We start from the raw sequence: 12,273 nt of genomic DNA, 5'->3' as shown, positions 1-12,273 counted from the left end.
CGGCAACAGACGTGCTACCATCACTCCTTTGCCTATCAAAATCACAACTGGAACGGAAAACTCGCTCTTATTTGTTCCATTAGAGCTGCTGGCTGTTGGGTATAATTACTTAAATGACAAACTATGATTGCCCTATATAGGTGTGTCTCCAGAAGGCACAGCTACGGTCAAGGACGACCCCAGGAGAGACTTAACCTGGGGACTGCAGCTGTCAGCCTGCAGCGGCTCATCAGAGAAGGGCACCCTGTGGTCCCCATCTCGCTCAGTGTTACAAAAGCCCCAATTTTTAGTTTTCATCGTCAACTGCTGTTAATGCAGGGATATCAACATGGAACATTCAACAGCCACCGAGGTGCACCGGTTCCACGGCAGTGGATGTGCTCGCTTAATCTGGGGTGAAGAAACAAGATGAAGATTTATGATTTCCTGCAAGAATGAGATGGAGACAAACCAACTATGCGCCCCTAAATACATCTGGCTCACGATCAGCTCCACCGTCATCCCGGTTCTGCTCGCTAAGGGAGGAGAGGAAGCGGGGCCCGTGCGTGGTGGGCTCACTGACCTCATGCTCCGGGTGTCCCAGCCACGGAGGGTGGTGTCGTTCGCTGTGGCCACCTGGGTGCAGTTGTGATGCGGACTCCACCGTCCCGAGGTGAACTTCAGTTGTCCCTTCCCTCCCAGGGAGGCTGAGCTGGCCAGCTGGGAGTGTCATGATGTTTTCCAAAGGAAGAAGAAAAGCAGAAGAATGTGAGGTCTGTTCAGAAAATGCGAGAAGATATCCTATATTCAAGGACATTACGGAAAATAATTACTGAGAATAATTAGGAAGCTCTGTCTTTGTTTCCTTTCCTTAAATGGCAAAAATGAACCTTACTTGGGAAAATCTATAAAACTGAGCAGAGCAAAAAATAGAAAGCATATTAATAGGCCTCTATTAAAGAGCACTTGCTTGCAAGTATGTGATTAGAGATAATCAACTCCAACTTCAAGGAAAACAATATAAAATAACTCAAACATCTGGCTCTCCCCAAAGAAAGAGACAAAACAAGTCAGGTACACCTGACCGGTTCTGGAATAACAAAGGGACAAACACATTTCGGTCCCTCCGATGCTGTCTTCAGTGCACAGCCTCTTCCCTCCCTTCGTCTCGAGGCCCACACGGCCTTCATGTGGCGTTTAATCAGACCGCCCCAAGCCAGTGAGCTGACCACGAAGACCTCAGCAAGGCCTTCTGGGGTTGGTGTTAGGGCTAAAACCTGCCTAAAAGAGGGTGGGCCCAGTTATGAGCCTGGGAGAAGATCCCCAGCTCTCTTCTCTGCCTGCCAGGGATTTCATGCACAAAGGCTGCGTGTGTTGGCTGCGTCATTATTTCAATTTGGGGTTTGAATTTTAATGCAAAGGATGAGTGCTAAAGGCAAGAAGGGTCCAGGTCTGCCCTAGGGTCCTCTGTCACACCTGCCCCCAAGTCCTCCCGAGGGACACAGTTCCCACCACTAATTCTGTTAACTTTCAAACCAGCTGTGCTCTTCAGAGCCCTCTGAGAGGAGCCTGCGGCAGGTGGCTGGTGAGGTGGGCCTGGCCGGGCCGAGGGCAGGTCCAAATGGAGCTGCTAGACAGGCCGTGAGAGGCCCAAGGACCGAGCTGGTGCTGGAGTTTATTCACCATCTCACGAGATTTACCAAGGGGCTTTGCTGGGCAGGGGCAGGGTGGGCACCCAGGCTTGGGGTGAACAAGGCCTGGAGGTCCCTACAGAGTGAGTGCCCGCTGCATAGACAGGAAGGGGCTCTGCCTGGAAACCACCACTCAGAACGGAAAGACAGGCGGTTCCCAGTGAGAAACAGGGCACGTCTAAGCCACGGGCAAAGGGCTTTCCGGAAAGAGCACACCGGCTGCAGATGCTCCTTGTGTCTCCCAGCAAGAGGCCTCCCAACTTCAGAGGTGGCCACTGGGAGGCGTGAGCTCCAAGACCTGGTGTCCCCCTAGTCCTGTGCAAACAGACTGAGAACTCAGAACAGTCCTGGTCAGAAGCCGAGAAGGACCCTCATCAGTAAGAGACGAGACGCTGCGCTCAGTCAGGGAGAGAGGCCACACCTTCATCTCCCACTCCTAAAGCTGGCTCCGATGCTTAGGAAAAGTTTCTGGCAACTGAAAGCCACCATCACTGCAGAGCCTTGTGGTGAAAAGAGGTCAAGAGAAGGTGGGGACACAAGAGACCCATTGGGGGGACAGGGTACCCATGACTCCATATCTGGGCAGAAGTGAGGAGGTTGTGTCTGCATCTAGGCAGCCACAGGGGGTGTGTTCACATCTGGGCAGAGGTGACAGGGCTGTGTCTGCATCTGGACAGAGGTGACATGTGTGTCTGCATCTGGGCAGGCATAGGGGGTTGAGTCTGCATCTGAGCAGAGGTGACGGGCGTGTCTGCATCTGGACAGGCATGGGGGAAATATGTCGGCATCTGGGCAGGCACGGGGGGTTGTGTCTGCATCTGGGCAGCCATGGGCGGTTGTGTCTGTATCCGGGCAGAGGTGATGGGGGCGTGTCTGCATCTGGGCTTGCATGGCGGGGTGTGTCCACATCTGGGAACAGGCAAGGGGGTTAGGGCTGGGGTGGCACCTGGGGCCTCACTGAGAGCCGGGAGAAGAACAGCCACAGTGATGGTCAGAGGAACTCTCTAGGAATCGCTTGGACAGGGGCACAGGCAGGCCGAGGAGTGGACCTGTCCACTCCCTCCCAGCCCCAAGTGGATGGCTGCCGACAGGCTCCTTCTCTTGTTTATGGAGAGCCTCCTGCGTGCCCCCGGCCCAGCTCCCCTGTGCCCAGGTCCCTGCCCACCCTGGCCCACCACTTTTATCCCCACAACCAAGTGACTTTCAGGAAGTCAAAGGACGTCTCCTTAGGAAAAGCTCAGGGCTTTTGTTTTACAATATCCCTGGTAAACTATCTGCTCTACTGTCGTATGTACCAACGGTGACTTACTGATCCTCTCTCCACAGTAAGCTGAAGGGCTATTTCTGTTCCATGCAGGAAATGTTAATTGCATTCCTGCTGTGTGGGGACACTTGGCAGGCGTGTGTCCCACACAGGGACCAAGCAGGAAGATGCCAGGAGCACACAGAGGAGGCTGGAGCAGCCGCCACGTGTGGGGCCTCGGGAAGCCTGTGCAGAACTGAAAGGTGGACAAGGGGGCAGGGCAGGGAGGGTGGCAGGGGCAGACACCAGAACGCGCAAGCACGTGTGATCACGGCGGGGTTAAGCTTGAGTCATGAACACCAGGCCAAGGCGTGCGCGGTGAGAGTCTGGTCGGCTCACCAAGGCAGCCAGCGCAGCGCCAGGCAGAACGGTGGGGACAGGGCTGGAACCAAGCACTGAACTTGGTGATGACAGCCAGGGTCCAGGCCAGCTGTCAGCAGGACAGAGTGACCGAACCAGAAAGGCTGAGCAGGTCTCGGGTTATGGGCAGGGAGGCAGGCCAGGGCCTGTGCACTCGGCACAGTGACGGCAGCATGTGCAGCAGCTCGGACGCCAGACTCGAACTAGCGCCAGCAAAGGGAAACTGAACCTGAGGAGCCCGGGGTGTCTCAGGACCAAGAGGTGGGAACTACGTTGGACTTTGGGGCTGCCGAGCCCCAGGCACGTGCTCCCACCCTGAGCTGGGCCCCTCTCTCCACACCAGCTCTGTTTCTCTCTTTCTCACTCTGGCCTGGCTCCCGTCTGTCCACAGGGCAGGAGGCAAAGGCACCGGGAACACCAGGGCCTGACGTCCCCCTGACCAGGCACCCAAAGATAAGCCAACCCCTAGACGTCACCCCAAATTCCTGGAGAAGGAGGTAGACTGGCACAGCCAGGCCAGGCACTCGCCAGGAACAATCAATCATGGCGGAGGGGGGGATGTTAACAAAAGAGGGGAGTGCTCTGCTCATAAAATCAGAGGCGCCTCCCACCTTTCTATTTCACTCCATCAGATTTTACAGCATCTCTTCCTTCTCATTGCCTTTCCTTTGCTACAAGGGCGCAGCTTTTCCAGCTGGCGCAGGAGGCGGGCTCCCAAGAATGCTCAGCATGGACCCGGGCACAGAGCGGGGGCACAGGCGCCGCAGGGAGGGAGGGCGTGGCTCCCACAGCAAGCTCCAAGGGACCATGTAGTGTGCAGGGTGGCACACAGGAGCCAAGGAGAGGGTCCCCCTCGCAAAGCTACCGAGAGAGAAAGAAAACGGAGCTGGAAAATTCACGACCCTAAACGCTAAGCCACAAGAAAACCTTTAGTAAAAGCCAATTTGGGAGTAAGTCAAAATAAATGTTGCCAACAACAATGATGGAATACAGTTTCCTAAAGAGAAGAATTGGTAGCAATGATTCAAGTGTACACATTATTTCAGAAACACAGGGTGAGCTAATTTTTGGCTTTAACTTTGGCAACTTACAGTTAGTTAGGTTCAATGTTTTTTATTTATGTTATTTTATTGTTTTATTTTATTTTGAGATGGAGTCTCACCCTGCCGCCAAGGCTGGAGTGCAGTGGAGCGATCTCCTCTCACTGCAAGCTCCGCCACCCAGGTTCACGCCATTCTCCTGCCTCAGCCTCCCGAGTAGCTGGGACAGGCACCCGCCACCACGCCCGGCTAATTTTTTGTATTTTTAGTAGAGATGGGGTTTCACCGTGTTAGCCAGGATGGTCTCAATCTCCTGACCTTGTGATCTGCCCGCCTTGGCCTCCCAAAGTGCTGAGATTACAGGCGTGAGCCACTGCGCCTGACCTAGGTTCAATGTCTTAACTTCCACATGGACAATATGAATGAAGAAATACTTTTGTAGTATTCCCTTTAGGTAAACAAAAAACAAGTCAAGTGAAATTTTTTACAGGTACTATTTCAGCTTTCTGAAGACCTGCTTATCAGGTTAATGATTATTCACTGATGACAATGAATATAGTAAAAAAGACCAATAAGCAGATATGATGAGAAGGTTGGATATTGTTTCTAACTAATCAATACTGTGGTCCAGCTAACCTTCTACTAACTGTATTGGTTCATTATGAAACTCTTTAGGAAGACAGAATGCAAGGTCACATTGCTAGAAGGTAACGCAAATTAGGCAGAGTGACCTGGACACGTTCTTGATGACTCGTGCGTGGGAAACGCCATAGGGCCATTCCAGAAGGAGAAGGCCCAAAACCTCGAGCCACGCAATGCAAGCTGAGCCCCCAGCACAGCCATTCTGCCATCCCAATGCAAGCTGAGCCCCCAGCACAGCCATTCTGCCATCCCAAGTTCCTGCATTTCATCAGCTTCTAACCCCGTAAGTGCTCCTTGCAGAAGTTCATCAGCAAAATGGAGCACTGCGTGCGTCCAAAACCCACGGGATAAAACACGTCCGAGCCTTCAGCTTATGGACTTGTCTAGATTTTTGAAAGAGTAAGTTAATTAAGCCATCAACCAACCACCAATTAGCCTTGCAAGTGATCAACAAGTATTTATTGAGCAAGCTCCTCGGCCATGCCGAGTGCCATGATGGCAGACGTGGGTTTTGTTCTCACACTCACTGTCTAGCTGCAGAGGTAAAGGTGTGCAACGAAAAGAAATTACTCAACAAATACAACTCGTTATCAGTTATTCAATGTCAGGCCCTGTGCTGAGCTTTTATGTTCATTTCCTAGTGAAATTATCACAAGTCACATGATGTAGATGTGAATATCCCCATTTAACAGATAAGAAAACTGAGGTTTGGAACAATTAAATAATTGTACAATGTTTTAAAAGCTAGCTAACAAGTGACAAAGCCAGGGTAAACGATAATAATGTACGTTGAGATGGATTTCAAAGAAAGTAGAACTCATCCAGGTTACAGTAACTAGGGAGTTTTCACGAGGCTTAGGAACTGAGATGGGCTTTACCTACTGAACAGAACCTAAATCAGTGAAACACAGGAGTGAGCCATTCCTGGCAAAAACAAAAGCCGCACCAAGCAGAGAGGCAGGTAACGTAAATAAACCTGATTGAAGGGGAACCACGTGCCCGTAGTCAGAGACAAAACAGACCCGGCCAGGAGGCCGGAACAGCACAGCACTGAGTCGGGTGGGAGAGCCCAGGGTCGGGGCGCCTCCTCCAGCTGGAGGGTAGATTAAAAAAAGCAGAGCTGGCAGAGGTGAAGCTGTGACATGAGGCGGCTGAAAACCAGGGAAGCTGCAGGTAGAAGAGGCCCATGGTCAGCAGCGTGTGGGATGGCCCCCGGACTTGGTGGCCTGTGGAGTCCCTGCCCCAGAGCAGGGCTGGCCTCTAACCAGCACAGCAGGGTGGGGTCCCTCGGCGGATTAGATGAGAAGAGATCTGGGCTTCATCTTGCTGGCTGGGATGAGGCAAGCTCCACACTGCGGAGCCACATGGCCAGGAGCTGAGAGCAGTCTCTGGCCAACAGCTAGAGGAATCCAGGCCCTCAGTCCAGCGGCCCAGAAGGAGCCACATTTGACCAGCAGCAAGCCCAGCCCACTGACCCTGAGACCACAGCCTTGTGCGAGGAAGGCTTCCAGCAGAGGACCCAGCTGAGGTGTGCCTGGATTCCAGGTTATCCACACAAAAGCTGAGGTCACACACGTGGGCCGTGCTGAGCATTTCGAGGTCATCTGTTCCAGCAACAGACAACTAACATGAGGCACTGACCAGAGGTGAGGGGGAAACGCCCCCAGAGAAGGGGAGACCCTGCTGGATCTCGGCAGCTCAGAGGCGGGCTCTGGCCCCCGTCACTCCACAGCTGGGAAAACTAGAGCCCAGGGAGAACGGGCGAGCTGCCTGTGACCACAGCCAGCCGCAGGCAGAAACAGGAAATGTCTCCTGACTCCACTCCACTGATCATGCTAATGCCTGTACTCCCAGGCCCTGAAAACTTCACGCTCACAGGTGCAGAGAAGTCTGGAAGGTAAATTTTAATAAAAGCCTGAAAGATATTTCACCATCAATTTCTGACGGTCTACTCAGGGCAGACGGTACAGTGTAAGTTGTAAGGTTAATCAATCACATTTTTTGGTTTCCTGGGGACACGGAGACAGAACTCAGCAAGAACTCCACGGGGCGCGATGCATGCGGTAATCTTTTCCAGCATTAAAGAAGAATATTCAGTGCTTCCCGGTCCAAAAGCAATGATTAAAGGTGCCCACAAAACTTTCAAGGGAGATGTTACTAATGCCGGGACACGAACAAAAGAATACACCTCCTAACGAGCAGAATGATGTCCCTGGCATCGTCTTTAGCAGTTCATGTGGAGCATATCTAAGAAGAGTCTCAGCACAAGAATTTGAAAGACAAAAAGCTATACTTCCTGCCATCAACAGCCACAGAGCTGACAAGGGTGGCTTGATTTGGAGGACAGGAAAACCACAGAGAACACAGCACTGCGCTCACAGCAGACCCTACTACGTGCCGGCATGCTCACAGCAGACCCTACTATGCGTAGGCTGCACTTACAGCAGACCCTATTACATGCAGGCCATGCTCATAGCAGACCCTACTACGTGTAGAACTGCTCACAGCAGACCCTACTACTTGCAGGCCGCGCTCACAGCAGACCCTAACACCTGCACGCTGACCAACACCAAGGAAACTGGAGGGCCAGCAGAGGCAGGCACGCACCACCCTCTCACCACGGCCAGAGAACAGCAGGGTGAAGAAACAGCAAGGCGTTTCCAGGGCGCAGGACACACGAAGCACCTGGTGCAGGCGTGTCCCAGGTTGTGCACCCTGGGCTGCATGGCAGGTGGGAGGGGCTGGCTCACAAAATGGCCATGCCCACCCCACCCTGAGCCCCTTCCCATCCCATCCTCAGGGACCGACACTGCTCTGAGGCGAGCAGGAGGAAACTGTTCTCACCAATGACTAGTTTAGACATGACTTGCCATTTTGTCTGACAATTGGACAGAGGCACCTCTAAGAAAGGCCTTCCTTACAGAGATGCAGAGAAATCTGCTTTCTCTGCACAGGAATTGTGGGAGTTTGCATGTGATGGCTGGAACTGCTGCAGCTGCCCCGCAGTCACGAAGGCAGAAAGCAGTCCCACGTGGATACGGCAGCGTGGAAAGATGCACAGCAACTGAGGCCTTGATGCTGTGGAGATGCTGAATCTCTTTATTTCCATACTTCTTGTTACAGCAGATAATAAAGATTCCTCATTTGTTTAAGTCATTCCCTGTCTCCTGCAGCCAAATACATCCTAACTGCTGCACCTGTAATGCCCATTTGAGAACGCCAATGACACCTCTGGAAACTTCTCTTCCCTATCTCTGGTTGGGAATTCCAGTCCCAGCTTTGAACGTGAATACCCCGAGCTTGAATCTCAGCTCTGCTTCCCAGTAAGCCACCATCAGCAGATTACTTAGTCTCTTTGGGGCTTGGCTACAGCTCCCATAACTCACGTACAGCATGATACTAAAGAACCCACCCTGCAGGGTTATAAGGATTAAAGGAGATAATACATGTCAAATGTCCAGACAGTGCCTAGCACGTGGCAGGCATCTTAAACATGTTTTTCTTCGTCTTTACTATGACTCAAAAAAACAGCACCTTGGAACATTCCGAAGAGTTCTGAGCGGTCTCTATGCAGGGCGAACACTGACACTGCCTTCTGGAGCACTAGGGTCTGACGGAGGCGATGGAAATGAAATCTGCTGCAGTCCCTGAGGCCCAGCACCACCTTCAGGATGCAGAAGAAAAAGAAAAGGAAGAGGATCTGGGGAGGGCTGGGCTCTCCTGGCAGGACACCCAGGCTCTTGTGGTGGGATACCTGGCTGCCGGGGCTCCTGTTTCCAGATGGCAGGAGCTGGTAGCACCAGGGGCCAGAGAAAGGGTGGAGGTGGGTCCTGCCAGGGTCACACAGCAGGTAGGCCCTTGGCCCTGAGGGATGCTGCACACCCAGCTTGAATGGGACACAGAGCCCCAGCAGGCTGCAGGCTCCCACACACCATCAAGGGCACCATCTCCTGGGGAGACAATGTCTGAGGTGCACAGAGCTGACCCCCATGAGAGTCTGCAATGTGGCCTCCTGGAAGAGTAGCGCCTTCCTGTATTAGAAAATGTACACAGGGCATCAGCTGTCCCCATTAGGTGACAGGACGGGATGTTTTAAACTTATTTTTAGTTTATTTCTAAAAGGATTCTATTTGTAGGACGAATATAACTAAAAGGGTTTTTTCACTCCTCCTTTGCTACACCAAAATCTAAGCTCTGTTTCTGGAGAAAAACTGTGTGTCTTAAACCCCAAAATGCAGATTTGACCTCAGTTTTACACACTCAAAATTGGAAAGGCCATGAGTACAGATCTGAATTTTTTTTTACCAAGATAGACTAAACTATAAAAAATATTTCTGCAACCCCAATTAGACATTAGTGATCTGTTAGAGAGGTGGGTCTAATTAGAGGCAATTCTTGGGAGAGGGAAAAAGATCTTTTCAAAAGAATAATGAGGGCAGAAAACACTGGGAGCGGCGCGTCATGAAAGCACGCCGGATCCCTCGTGTCTGAAATGTCATGATCACTTGCTGACTTTGGGGAAAGTCATTTAATTATGAAGGAGACACAGACTGCTTTCTGCGACCTCAAGTTCTGTCTTGCCTCTGCACGAGGGTCTTCTTGGTGACCCTCCTATTGGGTGACCTTCGCCCATGGCCCAGTGTTGGAGATCATGTATTACAGCTGCTCCGTCCGCATCCATGTACCCACGCACCCATCCACGTGTCCACCCATCCGCCCGTCCATCTACCCGACAGGCACACACTAAGTGCTTGCTGTGAGAAACGCTGTTGTCCTGTAACCTGTAATTCCACTGTTAAATTGACACTTGGTCAGGCCCAGGAACATGTCCCAGGTCACACTGTTAAGGAGTGGCAGGAAGGGGACCTGGTTTTGCCGGCTGCACTGCCGCCCCAGCTACAGGAGGACTTACTGCCTCCAGGCCTCCCTCGCCGCCCCCAGCTTAGGTCGTCCTGGACTCTGTGCACCTTCCACTGACCCGTGCCTGTCCCAGCTATTCCAGCAAAACCTGAAATCTTACATTCAATGCATCATCTAGATACTGCAGGCCCTATAACCACATGGCACATTAGAAAAGGCAGAGGCTCTGTGTTGGCCATCAAAGCTCCAGCAGCATGTCACAGCTCAGGTGGCCCTCGGACATGGCAGGCACTCAGAACAGGGTGCTGATAGAGAGCTTGTGCCAAAGCTCCCCAGGGTGAGCGGCTCCCCTTTCTTAAAGACGCCTGGTTCTAAAAACACACAATTTGTTTTGTATCACCAGAAAGAAGTCTTTGAAGAGCTTGGGAAACAGACGCTCAATTGCTCTCTAGCAACCAGAGCCACCAGCACCCAGCCACTTTTGTGTTTTAATGCATTTTATTCAAGATCTGAGTGGAAGACTAAAAAGAAAATGCTAGTGCGCTCCAAAATTTTAAAATCAAACTATATACGTAGTTTTATGATATTAAAACTATGCAACTTGGTAAATTATACTATGATATCAAAATATGCAACTTAGTAAATCACTGACTACATATTTTCTTAAAGATAATATCCAAATATATATAGATATATAATATATAATGTATATAAAAAACAAATGTCCAAAACATAAATTTCACTGGCCATTGTCTGAAACCCCTGGCTATAAAGGTGACATTTATTTTAATGACAAAGTCTCTGCTCAAAATATTTTGGAATGTCTTTTTATGAGTCTCACAAGGAAATCGGTTTTCATGTGGTTTTAACCCGTTTTCCACTAATCGGCTTTTGCAAAGCTTGCCTACCTATTTTATTTACCAGATTTTGTTCCAATCAACTTTTTCCAAAAATCAAATTCATGCTCATGGGACAAAATGTCACTGATCATTCAAGATACTCAAGTAAGAGCAAGTTATCTGAGAACCTCACAGACCTGAAGGAGGACAGGAGAGGTCTGGGCAGGCAGGCGCCGCTGTGAACACCTCTGTGCCTGGGTGGGACTCACTCCCAGGGCATCAGACGTTACCTGCAGCCCCAAATCTGGCACTCAGACCACGTCACCTTCAGAAACTTCCTCTGCTTCCATTAGCTTTCCTCATCTGTCAGTTGGGAGGGGCCCAACTATATGACGACAAGGTCTGTGTCTCTGTTTAAAAGGACTACTTAAAAATAGTGAGAAATGACCATGTGTTGGGAAAAGTCCTCACTACCCTCTCCAAAGTGAGCTCACTGAGTATCTGTTGAATAAATTTGGCCATGGCATTCTGGTATGCTGGGGGCGTGGCTGACTTCTTGCAGTCATAACTCAACACCAAATCCCCCAGGACACACTCGGCAGGTCCTTCTTCCGTGCGCGAGGCCCGCGGCAGGTCCTTCTTCCATGCGCAAGGCCTGTGGCGCGTTCTTGCATGAGTGAGGCTCGTGGCAGGTGCAGGCGTCTGGGGCCATCCCTGCTCCCCGACTCCCGTGTTCCTCCTCCCCACACGGCCTCCAGCCTGGGAATGACGGCACACACAGGGTCCATGCACGCTCATTTGGAATGTTTAGATTCTTCCCTCTAATTGCACAAGGGAAGAGCTCTCATATTATCAAGGTCTCCAGAAGCAGGAACAACTAGTGGAAGCGGGTGACCGGCACCATCTTTTCCGGGCCGCCTGCTGCCGGGAAGGCCGAGCGTACACCCGCTCCGTGTTTCTCTCACTAAGTACAATGAAAGCCTGGACACTGCACATACAACAGAGGGTGATTTGAAAGTTGGAGAGAGAGGGCAGGCCCACGAGGGGCATGAGGAGACACGCGGTGGGGCTCCCTGGGGTCTCCTTCTGCCTCATTCACTCCAGACCTGGAGCGGAAGAAGTGGGCAGCCAGGAAACACCACCAAGTAAGGCCCCAGAAGAGCCCACTGAAAGCCATGTTTTCAAAAAGGGGCAGCCGAGTAGGACACAAAACCCCTAGACAGTAACCATGTACTCCAGACAAGCAGCCCAGAAAAACCATGTCCATGCTACCCCCACAACAGGGAAGCCTGGACTCCGTGTCCCCTACATGGCGAGGGTGGTGGAAGGAGGCCCAGACACCTTGTGCCTCTTAACCAAAGTGGACCATGACGTCACTGTCAAATGCACAGCCATCAGCCCCTCAGGAGAAAGCAGGAGACGATCTTCAGCATCCGAGTCATCTCAGCTCTCAGCCCTGGGACAAGGGACAATGCATAAAAGGAAAAACTGACAAACTGAACTTCATCGACATGGAGAACCTTCCGGACAATGGAGCATTACTCAGTGATAAAAAGAAA

The 12,273-nt window shown here is 51.4% G+C and overlaps 2 protein-coding genes across 12 annotated transcripts in view; one reads left to right on the top strand and one right to left on the bottom strand.

The window, feature by feature from the left end:
• EIPR1 (EARP complex and GARP complex interacting protein 1) overlaps positions 1-12,273 on the bottom strand; it is a 579,020-nt gene that overhangs the window by 7,090 nt on the left and 559,657 nt on the right. For all 6 annotated transcript variants that reach the window (XM_050754050.1, XM_050754049.1, XM_050754051.1 and 3 more), the window contains one exon: positions 563-699. In XM_050754050.1, the coding sequence (XP_050610007.1) occupies positions 563-699 (137 nt within the window). The remainder of the gene's footprint in view (positions 1-562; positions 700-12,273) is intronic.
• Positions 1-12,273, top strand: part of RPS7 (ribosomal protein S7) — an 838,959-nt gene that overhangs the window by 451,764 nt on the left and 374,922 nt on the right. The window lies entirely within an intron of this gene.

This window comes from Macaca thibetana, chromosome 13 (assembly GCF_024542745.1).
Source record: "Macaca thibetana thibetana isolate TM-01 chromosome 13, ASM2454274v1, whole genome shotgun sequence".
In the NCBI taxonomy this organism is placed as follows: domain Eukaryota; kingdom Metazoa; phylum Chordata; class Mammalia; order Primates; family Cercopithecidae; genus Macaca; species Macaca thibetana.
Note: the sequence above shows the minus strand (reverse complement) of the source record. Positions and strands in the feature narration are given on the sequence as shown.